The sequence below is a fragment of the Lasioglossum baleicum genome, chromosome 1 (genome assembly GCF_051020765.1).
Source record: "Lasioglossum baleicum chromosome 1, iyLasBale1, whole genome shotgun sequence".
In the NCBI taxonomy this organism is placed as follows: domain Eukaryota; kingdom Metazoa; phylum Arthropoda; class Insecta; order Hymenoptera; family Halictidae; genus Lasioglossum; species Lasioglossum baleicum.
The window spans coordinates 14929717-14950808 of NC_134929.1; the positions used below are offsets into that span (position 1 = coordinate 14929717).

At 34.1% G+C, this 21092-nt stretch overlaps 2 protein-coding genes across 3 annotated transcripts; one reads left to right on the forward strand and one right to left on the reverse strand.

The window, feature by feature from the left end:
- Window positions 1-282: 282 nt before the first annotated feature.
- LOC143221893 (inositol polyphosphate 5-phosphatase K) lies at window positions 283-7375 on the forward strand. Of its 2 annotated transcripts, XM_076447549.1 has the most exons (10): window positions 283-485; window positions 1535-1855; window positions 2104-2220; window positions 2286-2363; window positions 2458-2605; window positions 2817-2992; window positions 3064-3291; window positions 3367-3520; window positions 3592-3781; window positions 4338-7375. In XM_076447549.1, the coding sequence occupies exons 2-10, from the start codon at window positions 1830-1832 to the stop codon at window positions 4511-4513; spliced, it is 1293 nt and encodes a 430-aa protein (XP_076303664.1). In that variant the 5' UTR covers window positions 283-485; window positions 1535-1829; the 3' UTR covers window positions 4514-7375. The 2 variants fall into 2 exon arrangements, with proteins under 2 accessions (XP_076303664.1, XP_076303656.1); XM_076447541.1 differs by lacking the exon at window positions 283-485 and having other exon boundaries at window positions 1450-1855.
- Window positions 7307-18203, reverse strand: LOC143221882 (putative G-protein coupled receptor Mth-like 10). The gene is made up of 7 exons (XM_076447506.1): window positions 17578-18203; window positions 14959-15701; window positions 14236-14468; window positions 12899-13080; window positions 12244-12477; window positions 9958-10182; window positions 7307-8515 (listed from the first exon to the last, which is right to left on the reverse strand). The coding sequence occupies exons 2-7, from the start codon at window positions 15070-15072 to the stop codon at window positions 8007-8009; spliced, it is 1497 nt and encodes a 498-aa protein (XP_076303621.1). The 5' UTR covers window positions 15073-15701; window positions 17578-18203; the 3' UTR covers window positions 7307-8006.
- Between the last annotated feature and the right edge of the window lie 2889 nt (window positions 18204-21092).

Here is a 21092-nt window from a genome sequence, read left to right on the forward strand (position 1 = left end):
TATATATTATATAATATAATATATCTAAAAAAAACATTATATATATTATTAAATTATTATTATTATCAGCTTGAAATTTTGGAAGCACGTTAATCTAGAGAATATTTGTAACCATCATAAGATGATGAACAAAAAATGATTGATTGCTGAAAAATATCTACAGCCATGTATTGAGCTTAAGTATGTCTTCCACGAAACATTCTATATGGTGTGGAGAGATATGATAAGAACATTTAAAAGAACTCGCTGGAAATGGAACTATTGTTCTTCTATCAGTAAGTGAATCACATTGCTCAATGCTCAGTGATCACGAACCTGTCGACTCGCTTTTATTAAGGTGCAACGAGATCTATAGTTTACAACATAACAAATAGTATCGTTTAGCATTGCAAATTAGATTCCGAATTAAAGTAAAATATTTATCAAGATTAATACAAAAGGTGTGCCAAGTTTTTGCCTCCAAACAGTGCCAGCATCTTCTACAAGTAAGAGTAAAAAAATATTGTATATAATATAGTACTTTCGATAATTGAACAAAGAAACGTTTCCAACAAAAGTAAGTCAGTTTTGCATCAAGTACAAGTGGTAATATATTTAAAATATGTTAGAAATGCTTTTTTCGGTAAAAATTCGAAGTCACTCCATTTTTTAATTGTCAGAACAAGTTCAATGACCTAATATTGTGACCTTCAAATGACTTTAAGTCACATGTTTAGTAGTTGTATTTCATTCCAAATTAGTTTTTCTACACTCCATACATACACACTTGTAACGATACTAAAAGAACTGGGCCTATTGCGTATCAGAGCAGACTTTGTATGTTTAGACTAGCATAGCTTTGTGACCCATTGGGTATTAAATTTCACACATATCACGTCCATTTCGCATATTATGCAGGTTACGGAATGTTTTTTACGTATAAATCGATCACATTTACGTGGCGTAGTGTCGGCCACGGTGCCGTGGTGTCGGACTGTCGGCGTCGGTCAGTACATATGTGTATTACAACATTCGTGGAGCTTGCATAAATACTTTCTAACCGTAACAATTTTCAGTAAATTTTGCCAGAAATGAATTGGTTATTATTTATTCCCTGACACATTATATTTACATTTATTGATGAAAAATCAAGAGTATATTGGCTGCTATACACATACTATACCTATGCCGGGTCTATAAATATGTACAATGGTCTAACAATAAGTCTAAGGTATAGACTGTATTGTATACGTACTTACTCGTCTCTATCTGTTTCTATCTAATCCATTCATGCCAGTTTTTAGTATTATTGTATTTAGTATTACTATTGTATTATTGTGTTTACGCAATGGAACGGGGTGTTGTTTACAATTGTTATGTCTCTGACCAAAGGTACATATTTAGTTATTTTACTCCATGCGTAATGCGTTGTGGCGTAGTACATATGTAAATAGTATGTATTCGTTTGACAGTAGACGAGTAGACGACAGGTTGCTTCGTAAGGTCACATGGCATGGCGGGTTTAAGTAGAGGGGGAAATTGAATTTTGTTACAGCTGTCAACAGAATGGTTCTTTGATCAGTTTCGTGCATTAGCACGGTGCAACGAAAAACACACGTCGTTACTGTGAATCGATAATTCAATCGTCCACAATTGATTTGCCAATGACGACTGACGTCGGTCAAATCATTCAGCTGTACGCTGGCAGCATGAAGAAACTTTCTTAACCTAAAAATGTGCTGGTATGCACTCTGCAAAGTCACGGTGCTATAGCCTGCCCACGAATACTACCAGAGCTTCGTAAATATTTAGTGTAATTTCCGTAAATCTCGCACATAAGTGTTTTAGAAATGGCCGACAAGTTGGAACGTCTCAGGTAAGTCAAAATAAATATACGTTTTCCGCCACAACCGTATACTATTCTTAATCGATAGGCTCGTCCATAACTGAAAATTGAGTTTTGTCGAAGCAATTGATATTTTGCGTTGTAACTTATTGTTAGATTGATGAATTAAATTTCGAATGACATAGCGCATATTTCTGCTCGTTATATGCAATTTTTATATTATTCGTTGTTTTATTGTAAGTCATTTTGATAATGAATATCTACTATATATATTTCAGGATATACTTTGTCACATGGAATGTGGCGACTAAGTATCCTAAACAAGATTTGCATCAGCTGCTCGACGTTCACCGTCATAATTCGTCGAAAGCAATGCCAGATTTATATTTCGTCGGGTAAATATACAGTACAGTCCATAGACGCGTACAAAATAACTATATAATCTTACAAAACAAATTAGGTTGCAGGAAGTGAAAGCTCAACCGCAAAATATGGTATTAGACATGATTTTCGATGACCCGTGGACTAAATCTTTTAGGTAAATGATCATAGACATAAATTACTTCCGTAAATTGATGACCTGTCTCACGAAATTGATGTAATTTTAAATACACATTGTTTATGGTTTTCAGGGATGTATTACAAAAATATGACTACGTGAAAATACGTACACAACGCTTACAGGGTTTAGTATTAATTGCGTTCAGTTTACGAAAACATATCACCCATTTAAGATTGATCGAAGCTCAGTATACAAGAACAGGGTTCGGAGGCATGTGGGTAAGAGAAATTCTTTAATTATAGAGCTTTCATTATACAGTCAAACGATAACACGAACCTCTTTAAGTTGAAAACCTCTGTACTTTTTTTACAAATCCCCTGTAAGTCGAATTTTCGTAAACCTCTCTTACTCGAAGATTTTAGTTCTTCCCTTGAGATTCGAGTTATCGAGCTTCGACTGTAATTCTTCTAACAAGTGTTTGTTACACAGGGTAACAAGGGTGCAGTTAGTATAAGACTAAATATATATGGTGTCAGTATATGTATTGTGAATTCACACTTGACACCCCATGACCATTTATTAGCGGACAGAATATCAGATTATAATACAATACTAACAAGCCATGCTTTTAGTTACTCGGATACATCAAAGATATTGTATCATGAGTGCGTATTATACTTTCCATTGACAAGATCAGCATATATTGATTTTAATACCGAGCACTTTTTCTACACAGTTATATATTTTGGATCGGCGACTTAAATTTTCGGCTACACGGAGAAGATTTAACAGCTGAGGATATCGACATGAAGGTGAAACAAAATCAACTGAAACCCTTGCTAGAAAGAGACCAATTAAAAAGGGTGATGCAAAGAGGAGAGGCTTTTGAGGAATTGAATGAAAATGTTATTACATTTCCACCTACATACAAATATGAATTTCAATCTCAAGAATTTGATCTCAAGTAAGATGAATTTCAGTTCTTAGCGATAGAGTCATTCGAAACATTGATTTTCCTAACTAAATATTTTTTATACAGACGTAGACCATCTTGGACTGATAGGATTTTATACAAAGTAAACGCAGATGTGTACGATGATGTGAAGCTTAGCGCAGTTCAGCATAGTTACAAAAGTCATTCCAGTTACATACAATCGGATCATAAACCAGTCACAGGAGAGTTCGACATTATTGTAAGATATTTTTTGCAGTATATAAATAGGCGAAATCAAATGATAATTCAGTGGGTACATTCAATTTATAGGTCAGACCAACAGTGCCAGATCACGGTGTAGAGTTCCAACCTGTAACGCAATGGTTTATCGACGAAGAAAATTCTGTATCGTATAGATTGTTGAGAGATGCTAAACCTGCTGGTAGCGATTGGATTGGTCTTTTTCCTAACGATTTTTCTAGTTTGGACGAATACATCGTTTATGAATACGTGGGCCGAGGTAAAATGATATTTTCATACAATTTTATACAGGCTTATTACGCTTCTTGTTACGGGTGAGTTCCATTCTAAGTATGGCGGAGGAGACCGTTCTCTATGTCAGTTCGCCTACCCATTCCACTGGCGGCCATACCCCGCGATAGCCCAAGAAGTTCGAGCTGCCTCGGTCGCCGAGTAGTGTAAACAGGCCGCGTAATTCCATACCGGGTCGGGTATATTGATGTGAACCACTACTAATCCAATTACAAATCTTCTTTATTTTTCATTATTTTTTTATGGGTCTTTCACCAACCTATTTGTAACATTTTTCTGGTTAAAATGACACTAAATCACCAATCTCACCGATCCGCAACTTTTTGGTGCGCCTTCGGCCGCGCGGTCGACGAAGCCACAAAAAAATAGTGTCCGATCCCGATCTATGTCACAACACAAAACCGAGAATTGACTTAGAATGGGACTTATTGTATATGTTTTATAGAGGTGTGCGAGAACTCGGAAATGTCGGACCTCTAATATTTTATAATTAGTCTGGTGAATTCATAAAAATTTTCTTCTAGGAAAATCGTCTCCTGTTCCTTTTGAACCGCATGCGGATACAGAACGAATTTACTTCAGCGATACGGCCTTACGTTCGCCAGGAATGTACCAATTAGTTTATGTTGCTCAAAGAGGGAATCTGCTTGGAATTTTAGGCGTTAGTCCACCGTTTCCAGGTCACCACAGACCAGCTTGATAGATTAAACAGAAATGTTCATTGCATATAATTATGACAGTGTATAATCGTGTGCACATATAGTGATTACTGGCTCGGTGACTTTATAGTTGGTATACGTAGAGCACTTGATTTAAATTTTTTAACTCTTTGAAATCGACTATTTTGTATTATTTTACAAAGTATTGAAGTGTAGCAATACGTTTTTATAAAATATTTTAATCTGACTCGTGAACAAACAATAATGGAATTCACAATATGCGTTACACACACGTGAAATTTCTTTAGAAGTATACTTGCAGAGAGCTTGGATTGAATTGGCTGACCATAAAAGAAAACACTAATCATTGACAATATCTAATTTCACTGCGGATATGTTTCAGGATTAAATTCTGCGTATGTACGCTATAGGATGACAAAATGTTCAAGCTTACTGTGATGTCGCATAATATGGCTTTAACAAAATTCAAAGAGTGAATACAATTTATTTAGAAATTATAGCTAATAACGTTACTCTGTTCTGTATTGTTCATTAAATATTGCGCATTAATCAGAATACTGCTAGTAAATCTTAGGTGCAGTACAGTTGTATTTTGAGGAAGTTTTGTATTTAGTTCGATTGGTCCAAAGTATATTATGAAACTGAATACATACGTACATTCCAGAATTCTGAAAGGCGCAGTATCTGTTGGATAATACGGGAATATTTTTAAAGGTAGAGAGCTACGTGAAAAACTCTACTCAGAATTTGGTACCTGGTTTTCGCTTGTTGGGTTGTCATTACCCAAAAGCATTAGTACTTACTTAAATGTGTTACGCTTTAGAACTTAGATAAATTCGCCGATGTGTTTTGCGCACCTAACGCTCGAATGCATGCGTGCATAATAATTGAATATTAGTTGAACACGTTTTTCTACTGGGTTGGAAAAATTGCTACAACGGTTTGGTTGTACAAACCTGCGTATTTTATTTTTATAGTGCGTAGATACGCACGGATACGAACAAATGTACACTATGGCATAAATGGGGATGCAAATAAAGAAGAATATTTTTTACTTGCCAAGTAGATTATTTTGTCCTATGTAGAACTATTAGAGGAAGAAAGTAGCGATACTCGAAATAAAATGTTTATTTCATAAATTAGAAGTAAGCAAATAACTTAAGAGCTTTACATTTAAAATACGTAGAAATTCTTTTGGTACTGCAATTACAAAACATAGGATACAAAATTTTTATAATAGTCAAATAAAATATGATGAATGTAAACAAATGGTGTGGAATTATTGCAATAGACAGGGTGAGTCATCTATGCTTAGAACTTGAATTGTCTTTCTCTTCATGGCCGTATACTTTCTATGATTTCACGATCATTCATAATCTATTAAATGTAGTAATATATTTCTATTCCTGCAATATTGTAGTTGATGAGGAATATTTTTTGTTTGATTAATATTTTACAAAAATTAGTATGCAGTACTGATTTCAAGAACAACCGATTATACATGGATGAATTTGTGTCTTCGTCAGCTACAATATTAGAATAACGCGAACATCTTCTTTGTAGGAAAATATGAATGACTTTAACACATCGTAAAACAGTCTGGCCATGAGGGAAACATCTTGTAAGTTCTCGCCTTAGATGTCTCAACCTTTACATCTAGTATTCTGTATAGACAATTTTTTAGTTTTCACAAATCATGTTCAGTAAATGCTACGTTTAATTTGAGTATGATGTTTTTCTGAAATAATTAACATATGTTATTGCTTTATATTTTATGTCAGAATACAGTGTTTTTCAGGTAATTTAAGTTTGTATGCAGATTATGTATGAATGATAGACTGCGGATTTTCATGCAAAATAAAAATTGTCCAAATATTGATTGTATGAAAATGTATTTTCTCTTTTAATCATCGTAAAAAGTCGAAAATAATAGAACGACATCCTTGTATTCTTCTAATGTCTTTCTCGTTTCGTATTTACATAAAATCCTCAGTCTAATGATAAATGAAGCTATCAATACTAATTGTAAGTGTGCTCATTGCTGGTGTTTGTTTTTTTGTCATGCAATATTGGAAACGATTATGTATCATGCAGTATATTGAAAGATACTTTAGCAATGTTACACTGGCTTCCAAAAGAGCGTGAATGTATATACTGTAAGGACGCAATGCAGCTTAACTCGCTTCTCATAGTTATGCAATAGCATACGAATATCACAACTTGCACATGTATTGTAAAACGAGTCGCAGATGTTTTTATATAACCAGGCGTTTCTCAGAAATGCGTTATTTTTGTCTGAAAACATATAAACTTTAATTTATTTTGAACGTTCTTTCGAACCTCTCACAAACTTATCAAATTTTAGCTGAAGATTACAAAACATTCGTTTTTACAGTCTCTGAAAACCTAATTTGTTATTATTTATATTAAATCGACATATATGACGCACCGGGTTCAATAGAAAATAATATATATTTGTACATGAAATTGTATTTCGTTGAAATGCAAACTCGTAAATTGAAAATCGAGCTTTCGTTTGCATATACGTTCAACTGTTTCGAAGAAGCTATGTGTACTTATCTATAATTAATGAACGATGACATCGCCGCCCCTATTGTACAATAAATTATAAATATTTATGCATTATTTAACGTAGAATTTCGCATACAGTAATTAAAGAATATATTCGAACAGCATCGTTTAAATTAATCTTATACATATATATGTATTTTATGTGCACGTCGCTTCGTCAGAAACAAATAAGAAAAGTTATACATACCAAAAATTCATGATAAATAAATAAATAAAATGTCTTGCGTGTAAAAATACATGTATAGTTTGAAATAAAGTAAAATAGTGCAAATTGAATTTGCTAAATGTTATCTCTGTCAATTTTTATTTGAATAACAAAATAAAATATTCCTTTAAAAAGGAGTTTTATAAATAAATTAAAACGTGCGATTTCGAATTTAGGGCTTTCAGGAATTTCAATTACCATTTTTACAAATTTTTTATATTACGTTAGTAAAGGCAATGTTTCAGTGGCAAAGCATTTGCGTGAACACACTTTTGGAATCCTTAATTCCCTTTAAATATCCGCTCACTTCGAATATTATCGTTATTTACTGTACGTACATAACAATTGGTTAACTATAAAATAATTTACTCGATCTTTGTGATTGATCAACAAAGTCTGAAGAGTTCATCAGTCTCGTTTCGGTTGTTGATGGTTCTGATGCGAAAAGTCATTGAAATGTCTCTTCGGAGGAACTGTAACACAATCTGTGGCAGTAGAGTAACTATCAGAGTCGCCAGATAAGGGGAGGGAGCACGAATTGAAAGGAAAAAGTTACCCCCTCTCTCTCTCTGCCAGTAACAGATTAGTCACGTGACATTGTGACAGATGAACGATAGAGATGAAACACGTCACGTGACGGCGATAGAATTCCCAAGTCTGGCGATTCTGGTAACTATACGACGATCACACGCACTGGGTAAGGGTTGCGATCATGTTTACGGAATGATCGTTTGTCCAGGCACAGTATCACCGTTCACCATCGGAAGTAAATACACTTCCATGCTTCCAACTTGAGGTGGTGTCGTGTTGATGCCACGAAGCTGTTGTATCCTGTGCCAGACGAGGTCCTTTTGCGGTCTTCGTATCACGAACAAATAGAACACAACAACACCCAGAAGAGTGTTCACTAGGTCGTATATGGACCATTGTCTAACTGGTACACCACCTTCAATGTCTCCATCGACTAACAAGAATCCGAGAAGCTCTATCGACCAGTTCAGAGCCATCAGGGAGAAGATGATCAAACAGGCAATAGCTGTCCTGGTATAGCGTCGGACGAGTCTTCGATCCCGACGATCCGATTCCTCATTCCTCGCTAAACGCCTCAAGTCGAGATCCTTCTGATAGTTCGACAGCTTAATGAACGTTAGAACGAAGAGAATCACGTTTCCAAGAAACAGCAATCCGACTGGCACGTAAAAGAATGTCAGTGCTTTGCTGCTCGCTGTGGAAGAAGAAGTAAACGTGAAGTTTCCAGTTAACGTAATTTTCAGTTAATATAGTTTCACGATTTTTTGTGTGCGAAGTTGGACTAACTAATAATTTGCTGTAATTTATAATTTTGACTGTATAATGTTTTCTTTTCGTTGATAATTACTAGACTGCGGGTTGTATACATTAAAAATGAGTAGATCAAATGCAAAATAGAGGAAATATTTAAAGAATTTGAAAATGCTGTTGTGTGTTATTCTCAACTGATTTCAATATGATTAAGAAAAGAAATGACCGTCTATGTGTCTTCTGCGTTTTGCAATTAATGCAGATAATTTTTATTCTGCATAAAAATCAGTAGTCTAATAATTACAGGTATATTTGAATATCGTGGAGAAAATATTGATATAATCAGAGGATTCAGTTTAGATCTAAGAAATCGAATACAAAATTCAATTTAATATCCACTTCTGTATTTTTTTCGAAGATTCTAACGGGTACCTTGCACAATAAACAATGGATTCATTCGTTTGAACATCTGTAATATTTATGATCAACTGCAAATGATAATTATACAAGATGATAATAATATCAGCAATATTGAACGATAACGTAAAGATTATAGAAAGAAAAAGCCGATGATCTATCGTCCTCGACAGACATAATCTCGTAAAAGAAATAAATGTGATTTATCCCTCAATCCGCTCGTGTATTCGAGGCTTTAGCAACAATATAAACATTATAATTGAAATGAAAGACGGAAGTCTCTGTGACAAATCGAGTTTGAGAAACCTTGGGTGTACACACGCAAGTACTATGTCTCAGTGCAAAGCATATCTCAATAGGCGATCATTTCCTTGCATTCGTAAATATTGATAATGGCGTAACTCGTTTCTGTTAGTTCCATTATCTTCTTCAAAGTTGTATGCTTATCCAGTGATTACGTAGATACGACACTATTGCACGTTGCACAGCACGTCGAATGATGTAAAATAAACGAAGCAAAGCAAATTTGAAAAAAAATATATTGTGTACAATGTCTAATGGAATATTAGTTAAGTGTCATGTTGCATATTCAGAAGTTGGAATATTAAATTGTATTTATTAAATTGTAGTTTTTAGAAGTAACATTGTACTGTGTGTCTTACTAATTGCACTAATGTTTCCATATCCTGGTCTCAATATTTTGTTATTGTATCCCGAGAGAAATATTTTTTTAAAATATAGTTTTGTATTCTACAGGGTGATTTGCAACGTCATTTGAAGTATCTTGTTTCTTTGCGAAAATCTTCTCCGCGACTTTGTTAAAGAGTTAGGCCCACTACACATCATCCGTTTATTTTATTTTAATTTATTTGTAAAAGGTTGAAATTGGTTTGCAAATGGGTGACTTTGGAGTTCAAATCCTGTATCTAGCACGGACAAATCGGATTTAGAAAATTGAATTTAACTTACAGCTGTTGATAGGTATCGTTGGACCAAGATCAGCGATCAACGAGATGAAGATAAATATCATCGAGAGACCCCAACACCATAAAGAGTAATAAAAGAATAACGTTTTTGGCTTCATCCTCTTGTACGTTTCGCGTTCCACGTGGCCACGCACCAACAACCACATTTCGATGCACATCGCATTTAGCCAAAAGAAGCAGGCGATGAAGGAGAACTGGAAAACAAACGCTGAAAAAAGCCAATTGTTTTTTAATTGCTCCCAAATGAGTACTGACCTCTCCACCGATGGAATCACTTCTTACATCATTTTAAGTGTAATATTCTATGGATCGCGCTATATACAGTCAAAAACGAAATGCGATACGAAAACAGTATTCTTCGACATTCAATGGTACAGCGACTATGCCCGTGTTTATAGTGCGCAACCATTTCGAAGATTTCTTCCACTCAGTTTTATTAAATGAACAACGTTTCTTCCAGGCCTCACGTTTTAAGCAAATTAATAGAATGCGGATTTGTTATGAAAAATAATCCCCTTCTTTTTAATAATTTTAACAAGATGAAAAGTATTAACTGGATAATTTTTTTAAAGATGTATAAATGTGATTTTTTAAATGGAAAATGCTATGTACTTTTTATATCACATGAAAATGTGTGCCAAAAGGAATTCATTCGTATATGACATAATGACCTTCAAGGTCACACAAGATCAGAAATAGAACAAGGAGACTTAAAAATTAAATAAAAAGATAATTAGGCGATTTTTAAGTCTGGGTTTAATATATCTTGAACGATAATGGAATTAGAAAATCTCGAGAGTCTTTGAACAAGTGTAAACACCAGTTTTTAAGAGTACGTGATATTGAATCGCATGCGATGGACTCCATTACATGATCAAACGACTAAAAGCCGTGAGATAGTCATCGAGAAAATGGGTGGTGGAAGAGCTAATCTCCTCCTGACAGAGATAAAACCCTCATACTTATTCTTAGTATTCACTGACAATGGAGCTTTTTAGAGTGAAATAAGATGTACATGTTATAAATAGTTCTTTAATGTTATCGACAATGATAACGGCTATTAGTCAATTCATATTTATCTTTAGTCGACGGATTAAGAATCTCAGATTGGTGATTCAGAGCTGATTGATGTAAAGTCAATGTTAAAATTCCTTTTTCCGGTTTATGAAGCGAATTTTCTCTGTTCTGTTCAAAATGTGCAGAATTTAAAACAATATTGGAATAATATTTCTTTATGTCTTTACATAATATTATACACGTATAAATGGACTGCTGATTTTATGTATTCATGGTTAAATGATTTTGGGGATGATTCTACATGAGAAAATATAGAACAAATTTATCTTCTCCTTTGAGTTTGAAAATTCGACGAATTTGACGGATTGTTAGTCAATCTTCTCGAAAACGACGCGTCAAATGAAAAAGTTCATTGTATATTTTCGACTCATTTTCCCGTGTCGAATCATCCCCTCCATGTTTATACCGTCTTGGTCATCTTCAAACGTTTGTAGCTCATTGCAATGTAGACCGATATTGATAAAACTTCCAGTATGCATACAAGTTAACGAAATCTGCAAAACTCATTGGTTAAATTATCGTTACAGGCTTAGATAAAAAAGTTTAAAGAACATTATTTAAAAAATTTTTATGATTTCTACCAATTGCAATCTAAAAAAATTGTTCTTTACTCATTCTCTAGCAAACTAGTCGATTTAACATCTTAAAGAAATTCAAGTCCCTCGGACCAATTGTAAATAAGTTATGCGATTTTTAAGAGTGTCCACTTAATATTGTACCCGACTGTAATTTACGAAACTTTAAGGTCGTTTTCTAAGAGAACAATTCACACGAGACACATAATGGCTTTGAGACTTTTGTTCGTTGCGATGAGTACTACACGATTAAATAACAAACAATTTTGACCTTGAGATTCAATGTTAAGATCAATTTTGCGGTACATTTTTGGAACAGATCTACACAGATCCGGAGGTGCAGAATCACGATATAGTGGCCACGACATATAATTTTGAAACACCCTGTACAGTACTGCAAGATAATCTCTTCTTTGAGATTCAAATTGTATTAATAAAAAAAAAGATAAAATAAGGAAATGAGGAAATAAGGGGCACGAAATACGACGATACCGCGATAACGGAGAATTAAGTGTCAATTTATGAGAGATTTCAGTGGAAGTGAACGCGTCCAAGTGATTCCATTCAGCCGGCTAGGTAAATGGTATATCAGAAGGTTCATTTTATGACACTCTTACCTATACTGATGCAAGCCTGTTCTGATAAATGCAAACTTCCCAGTTGCGTTATCGCCAACGTAAAAAAAGCGAGTGCTAAACAAGCGCAGTAACGGCACAGTGCTTGTCCATGGACGTCCCTTAATTGCGGAGTAATGCAATACGCGACGATGGTAAGAATTAAAAATGGCACCGGTATTAGGAGGCTGCAGGCGTAAATGGCGTATCGGGAATCCGCCGCCACGACTGAAGGATCTGAAATTATTGGATGTGTTAATCTCAGCGCGCGAATTAGTCACAAAATATTTTATTCTAACACTAACCGTACGACGATCGGTCAAATGACCGCTTTCACATTCTTTACATAGGTTTTGCGCTCCAAATTCACCATTTTGCAAATTAATTTCAACCTTTTACAAATAGAGTATTTTTAGGTAAGTTTTTGTAAAGAAAATCGCATCAAATATAAATTAATTGTTAAGATATCCAGAAGGGTGAATTTGGAGTGCGTAACCTGTATTTTAATTACTGAAGTTATAAAGATGCTTCCATTAAAAATTATTCAATAAATTTCTTTATTCGAGCACGTATCATTATAAAACTTGTGAAAAATCTAAATAAATTCAGTTTTGTAATTTTTATAAAACAATATATGTATATCCGACATATTTTGTACCTTCCTCTGTCGTAATCTCCGGAAGGCACACGAAAGTTTTCAGACCGATTCCCGGAAGGTTTTCCATACAATAATCGACGCCGAACTCCAACATCGACGGTTCTTCGTCTGGCGCGAACACAGACCCGTTTAGCAACAAAATGTTCTTCTCATTTCTGTATTTGTCTGGATCTAACATAGACCTAAAACAAGTACTTAACTGTAATGAAAATAAATCTATTCAATTGTGGGAAAATTTTGTGACGTTCGAACGCGCATGCATACTGGAAGGAAAAACCTACACTCAATGCGACATCTTTCCTGTTTCCTCATGTATGTAATTCTTAATAGTGAAACAATTAACCTGTGTTCTTTTTATCACGTATAAAATCCTCATTTTTTTCTGTACACGCAATCTTTGGAGAACTAAAGATTTATCGTTTACTTTTTTCAATTATTGTATATTCCATAATTGATTATTTATTATTATTGTTGTTTATTTATTTTTATAGGTAATCCTTTTATTATATAGTTACTTCTACTACTACTCACTGCTACTTTTTAATAATAATTGATTAAAATATATATTAGAATACCATAATTGATTAAAATATATAAATAATGAGTAGTGTGAATGTTTATGTAATTTTCATTTTATATGAAGTATTATGTAGCCGGACATGTCTTGTACTAATTCAATCTATTTATTAATTATTATATATTCTGATGTTTGTGTTTTACTTGTGAAGAATTTATCATTTCGAACACACTAAAAATACAACGACTACTTAACTTAACGAATATACTTAATACTAATAGATAAGTAATTTTAAATTCACGTTTTTCATTTACATTCGATTTAGTAAACAATGTTAATTATTATTGAAGTAGTGTTGCAGTAGACTGTCTAGATAAAGTGGATAAAGTGGTACTGAATTATTCATTGTATAATCAAAAGTGAATATCCAATAAATCTTCGTCGTTAAGTTCTATAGTTCGTCGATTTATTTTTACATTCAGAAACAAGAGTAAATCGAGTAAACGTTGTTAAATATGTTACAACATTTATGCTTATACAGTATACATATATAAAACATTAATAAAATATGGTTAAATAATGGTTATTTTGTAAATAGACTGCGGATTTTATGCATTTATAATAAAAATGAGAAGAACAAACAGTAAAATCATTTAAACAAATTGAAAATACTATTGTATTATTTTCAACTCACTGAAATTACTTGAAAAGGAAATAAACGTCTATGTAGCTCCCGTATCATGTAATTAATGCAGACAATTTTTATTTTGCATAAATATCCGCAGTCTAGTGATAAATAATGTACCATGTCAACACTCACTTGTTGTATTTACAAGGGATTCCAATAATCGCAACGAACTCAGTTGGTTTATCACCGGGAACCTCATAGCCAGTATTGTTGAAGGTATGAAAGAGAGGGGAGAAACTGTATTTGCAGATGGCATCAGAAACAACGCATTCATGTGCATTATGGTCAAAAATTTGACCGATTGGGCAACATTTTCCAACTACTGGCAAATTTTTATTTTCCTCTGGTATCCCAGTCCCATTTTGCTACAAAAATAAAATAAAAAATTTGTCATTGTCAGTTATTATTATCATTATTATTATTGTCAGTTCTCTCGTATTCTCATAAATGATATACGAATGCACGTAATGAATAATCAAAGTAAAATCGAATTACGTTGTAATTTATTTGAATAACCAGAAGAATGACCAGAATTACAAATTACATCGTAATATATTTGAATAAGGGACCAGAATTACAAATTACATTATAATTTAATTGATTGAAGCGACGGAATTTCGAATTACGAAATAAATGTAATCGAATCACTTCGTAATTATAATTCGTGAAACAATTCAATTGTAATTCAACACAACCCTGGCGGGGAAGAATTTGCCTGGGCCTGTCGTAAGAAGAGTATGAATAATCATTCAAGTCATTACATTTTGAAAGGATCTTCTTTTTCTCCTTCCTTTATTTTCATGCTATTAATTTCACGCTATTAATTAAATGTAGAAATAAAATGCTGATACTGACCAGAGAAATAGAGTGTATAGTCGGTGTTTCATCGTTCATGCGACCATAGCAAACGCTCAGGCCGCAGAGAAGAATGTGCAGCAACATTAACAACCATTCAGTATTCCCAGGCATTGTTCAGTCTTTTTGCAGACCCTGCAAAATCCACAATAAAACTTGTACAACGTCTCGTGGATGTGTCCGTGTTAACGTTCAACTCTTCTTTCTTCGCCCGTCGGTTACTGGCTTCGTCATCACGTGTCGAAGAACACAAACAGCGAGAAAATTTGGAGCATTCGATACGTCAGCAGCATCTTCTGTCTGTCATAATCTCTCGTACTCAATGTATGCTTTCGGTTCAACCGAAGTTATTATTCTCTGGCCGGTGTACACGTAAATGTCTTCTTCGAGATTTATGGCAAACTGTTCCGGGTTTAATAAAGTTTATTTGATCGGTACACGCGTTCAATGCGAACTATATGAATCGAGAAGACTCCTCGATTGAGATCCAATGTATTAATAGTGATATTTCCTTGAAACTCCTACGAGCACTATCGATCCAATCAATTCTTCACTGATTATATTATTTCCACGTTAAGTATCGATTGAAGACCTCGCGATGATCAAGATATTATTAATCTGCTCGCCGAGTAGGAGTATCGATAACAAAATACGGTCCGCTTTCGTGAGTTTTTCGATAATTTAGTGTAATGTGACAAAATGGCAGGTGGCGGTGGTTGATCGAAAATCCTCCTTTCTGAAGTCTGTAACATGCAATAATTATGCTATTTAGTAGTTTAGAGTTAGAGTTTGTTAATAAAGAAATATTTAAGGATTATCAACCCTTTGCACTCCTTTGTCGAGTGTGACTCGACATCAGAGAAACAAAAATGTAAATAAAACGGATTTTTATATATGTATTTGATTCATCCTTTATGTATTTAGCCCCTTGCCTAACAATATCGTGTCGAACTCGTAATGAAGATTCTGAATAGATTCTGATAAAACTGTATGTTAATAATTTCCTTTGAACCGAAATAAAATTCTATTTTGGTTTTGTTAATATAGAGCTATTGGAGAACAATAGGCATACAATGTATATCAATTTTCTCCTTTTTTAGGGAATTACGATCTACAAAAAAGATCTAATCACTGAAACCGTAAAATAAATCGTACGGCAAGAGGTTAATTGTCTTGTTTTTTAGTTAGAAACAAATATAAATTACAACAGAGTGTGAGAGCTATGTTTAATATAATTAGTAAACAACATTGTTTAAAGTGAAGGACTTGTCCTTTGAATTAAATTTCAAATACAACACTTAAAATAGTACATAGAGAGTTGTTCGCAAGAAAATTGAAAAATAATTCGGAATGCAAAGGGTTATGTTTATTTCTAAGAAATTTCTTGATTCGGTACAATTTTCTGCTTTTTTTAAGTCAGTAACTGCGCCAATTCGTAATCCATCACTATTAACCACGTACATACGCGATCCTCGATTTACGCGGCACTTTATTTACGCGAGTTTCTTTCGTGCGGTAAATAATCTCTCGATTTACGCGGTTTTTTCTTTTTCTTCTCCATTATTCGCCTTTTCATTTATATCGTAATTTTTAGGATTTTTATAATATATACTGGTGAATTTGGAGTGCAAAACCTGTATATGAAATTTACTGCAAGGACTAGGATTTGCTAATATTATATACAATATAGCTCTCAAACTTTGTTGTAATTTATATTTGTGGAACTTATGTTTGTTGTTAACTACAAAATAAGACAATTAATCCTTAGTACTCGAATGGCGACTCTGAGGTACCACTAAATATTGCTATATTAGTAATGTAAAGTAATTGTTACGTTATTGAATTATTTTATATCAAATAAATTACTAAAAATTCGAGTATTGCACGAGCAACTTGCATCAGTTTAATATGCATAAAATGAAAAAAATCATATATAGAACGAAAATATTCTAGGCCAGAAGAAATGTTTAGTTTTCGTATTAAAATAGTTCCGAGTGCAAAGGGTTAAATAAATAAAGGAAGAACCAAAGACATGTAAAAACCCTTTTCTTTTACATTTTTCTTTCTCTGATGCCGAGTCACGCTCGACAAAGGAGTGCAAAGGGATAATATTTTAGTTAAAATCCTGTTTCTTGGGGCGTAAATTCTTATATAACTGACCTACAAATAGTAACATATTTCTAAACATCCACAGTATTACCCGTATGGAAAAACTGATTTTCACTACACAAGCGGTTTCGTAATAAACGAAGCTAATCTACCTTAGCCAACTATATATTACTAAATCGATAAGACGACTAGTCGCTCGAGTCATCGCGATCGATCGAGATCGATAATAGAAGCTTCGCAAGAATGTTTAATGTCATCTCGAAAGGACAGTGAGTTTAATGAATGAATGGTCGTTGACCCATAATTCCCGCTATTTCGACGGCGAAATTCGCAACTATAGTGTGCAGAATCTTCGTGCTGCATCGAACATTGTTTCCCGGATTTTCGCAAGGATTATTATAGTGCAGCAATTATTGTCACGCAACCATGACGGAACAATACGCAGCCAGCACACGTGGTCAACAAGAAGCGGTAGGAATCGATAAAATTCTGCGTTGTTGCTACACTTACCTATTTATTTTCCAAAATTTGATTCCCGTTCCTTTCGAGAGAGATTAACGCAATCGGATTGTACGGGCTCAAGGTCCGATGGACTTTCGACGCTGTCGAGATTAAAACGCTTGCTGATCGAAAAGAAGTATTTCACCGGTGTTTATCATCACAGAATCCGCTTGAAACTTTGAACACTCGCGATCACAAAATTGTAGAGATAAGATTTTTGTGGATCGATCCGGATATTCGGAGTATCGGAGTTTCGGGCCCGAGGAATTCCGTCGAACTGGTTTTCCCCAAGAATGTAGCGCTTTATTTATTACACCGTCTGAAACGGATCAGACACGCCGGCTCATCGCGACTGAGAGAGGGAGAGAGACAGTCCGGACGAAATTCACGTGGCTCACCGAACGATGTTCCGGAACACACTGGCCGTAGTCTTCGAAGAACGTGTCTTTATCTATCGGTGCACGATTTCTCGCAAGATGCACACATCATCAGAGATTCAGTAGACAGGACGCGTAATTGCAGGTTTTTACGGTGGATTATAATACATACCAGAACTACACACGGAAATGCAAACGTGGGAATAAAGATACTATGAATAGCCGTAAAAATACGATATTGTTAGCGATACCAATTATTGTAACATTTTGGATTCACATATAATTATGTGTGAATCGTAATAAACTGAAAATGTAAGAATTATGATTTTAAGATTTTCCCATGTTATTTATCTAAAAACAGACCAACAGAGAACAAATTCTCCTGTTATTTATCTAAAAATAGTGTATGCGTCCTTCGGAATAATTGTTTCTCATTTTCAGTTACTTAATAATAATTTAATAAACTGAAAATTTTTTAGAATTCTGATTTTAATATTTTCCGTGTTATTTATCTATAGACACAGCGGATCTTTATGCAAAATAACATTTTTTTACCAGAATTGCAACAAACTGGAGGGAAATGGAAGTTTATATTCTTTCTTAAAATGTTTAATAGTTTGAAAATTACACCAGAGTACGTTTAAATCCTTCTAATGGTAGTCAATCAATAAAATGTTTTTATGGAAAGTGTAACATTTCTCTCATGTATATATATATATGCAGTCGAAATAAATAAATTCTATTTTTTAGTTTTTGTTGTAAATGTATATGAATATTAATGCTATGAATGAAATGCTTCGTTCTTACCAGTCTAGAAAGTGTAATTTTAATATACATATAATTAAGTTCAAACCCAATAAATACGATTAAGTTTAATTTGTAAACGCAATGTTGCAAATCAATGAATTTGTGTAAAATGGTTTCATGCAACTAATATAATTAATATAATTAACATTTGCATCGTGTATACATGTATTACACAATCTAAATAAATAAATTCTACATCTTCAGAAGTTCTTCTATGATATAAACGTATAAACTATAAAATGGGTAAAGCAAAACTGTGACTTTGCAATTATACAATGTACATAGAACACTGAATCATTGAATAAATAACGATTTAATTGATAACCGAACGTATTTCAAGAATGCAGTCGCTCCGATACGATATAGTCCCAGATCGTTCAATGAGCAAACAAAAAGCTTCAGTCGTTGAATTTGCCGAGAATTTGTTGAATTCGTCGAAATCGGTCAGCTTCACTGTCCACCTACATTAAACATTCCATTAACTGATACCGGTGGTGTGACGTAACATCGAAGAAATTTTTCTATTATCGACGCTGATATGACGTAGGTGTGAGTTAAACCGTTAATATAGTAACGCGTGACGAAAGGAAGTCAAGTCTTCAAGTCTGATACAAATACCTTTCGGCGAATCGTAAGATTCACCAGCTGTTTCTGCGAACTCGTGGTTCAGCACGATCGACGCGATGAAGAAACTACTGCACGTATCTTATTCCGTGATTTACGCGATATTGGCAGCTTGCAGATCCCCGGGGGTTGCAACCGGGAATGCAAACAAAAGCTCGCCTCTAATTCGAACAGAAGCAGAAATAGAGACAGACTTCAGCATCGGCTGTGCAATATCCTTATTTGCGATCCGTTGAATCACTTTCTACTAGGTCAAATGCAGATAATATGGAGCAGTATGGAATATGGAACATCCTACATCCCGATATAGAAGCGACTCTGTAATTAGAAGACAGCGGACTTTATGTATTTGTGACAATAATGAGTAGGTGTAATTGAAAACAGTAAAACATTAGGAGAACTTAAAAATAATATTATATTCTTTTAAACATATTAAAGAACAAAATAAAATTGCATTCCAGTTTGTTGCAATTCAGGTAGAAAATTTTTATTTTGGGTAAAGATTCGCTGTCTGGTAATTATGTGTACGAGTTGTCCAAAGACCAAAAGTACAACATTACTTCAAGTTACCTCTCAGGGACCATCCTGATCAAAGAAGTATTACATTTTTGGAGACCACCCTATAATAATGTAATTAAAATATGACAAACGTAATGATTCAAATGTGGGTCAAATCGAGTAACAGGAGAAATGGCAATCAAAAAGAACTTCTGCAATACATTGAATTTATGTTGTAACTCTTACTAACCTCTTCAATCTTTATGGTTTCTGAAAATTTTCGAAAAAGGGTGGAATATTAAATTCGACAGAATTCAGTCCAATTTTTTTTTGAAATCTGCAAAGACTTTCTTAAAATTCGTCTACAAAAATTGAAAATTGCATAATCATCCGGAGTTTAGTTATAACTATACTGCGAATCTTTATGCAAAATAAAAAATGTTTGCATTGATTGCAAGAGACAGGAGCCAAATAAAAATTTCATTCTTCTTTTAATTACACGGTTCAACAAATTTCGACATTTTTTTGACGTTTCGATTCTCACTATGCGATTCTTATAGAGTTTTTATAGAGTTTTTCGCACAGTTTCTGATGAGTTTGAAAACAAGACATATCTTTCAACTTTAAATAAATATTGTGATGTTATGATAAAAGATATTGAATTGTTCTTTACAGTATAAGATTCTGCAGACTTTCCCGAATACAGTGATATCCAATATTAACACATTATGATTGTTTAAACATGTTTAAGCAATCATTAAAGACGGAGAGACACCACTTTTGCACCAATTTTTGAGGATATTTTTCAATTTATTTCGAAAAATAAGGATCCAGCGGAAAATCGAACTATACCACGCGATAGAGTAGACTTTTATCTTGAGAAACCACCCTTTCAGGTTTGCAACGTCGACGTTTCCTTCGAATCAGAAAACAAAATATCTTTACCCGACATGAGTTGCCGACAGTGACGCTCACCACTAGAACGGTCATTCGCCGCGCCGCGCCGTATCTGGTCGAACATCGCTACGTACCGTGATTAAAAAAAACCTAGTGACTGGTCTTTGACAATATAACAATATCTTGGAAACCAGGATCGCTACGGTAATTCCGTTCTCAAAAATTGGGGGTGTTCGGTGCGGAGATCGGGACAAATTGACGGTAAAATTCGTTGTCGAACAGTGAAATATACCTATACACATACATTTTGTTTTTGTTTCT

What these genes read in the sequence shown, in the direction of transcription:
- LOC143221882 (XM_076447506.1), bottom strand. Translation starts at nt 15,072, where the DNA reads ATGCCTGGGAATACTGAATGGTTGTTAATGTTGCTGCACATTCTTCTC. An exon ending in ATCCCTTGTAAATACAACAA is followed by an intron (nt 13,081 to 14,235) that starts GTGAGTGTTGAC and finishes TACTTGTTTTAG; the next exon opens with GTCTATGTTAGATCCAGACA. An exon ending in GGAGATTACGACAGAGGAAG is followed by an intron (nt 12,478 to 12,898) that starts GTACAAAATATG and finishes CAATAATTTCAG; the next exon opens with ATCCTTCAGTCGTGGCGGCG.
- LOC143221893 (XM_076447549.1), top strand. Translation starts at nt 1,830, where the DNA reads ATGGCCGACAAGTTGGAACGTCTCAG. An exon ending in TCAAAGATATTGTATCATGA is followed by an intron (nt 2,993 to 3,063) that starts GTGCGTATTATA and finishes TTTTCTACACAG; the next exon opens with TTATATATTTTGGATCGGCG. An exon ending in TCTCAAGAATTTGATCTCAA is followed by an intron (nt 3,292 to 3,366) that starts GTAAGATGAATT and finishes TTTTTTATACAG; the next exon opens with ACGTAGACCATCTTGGACTG.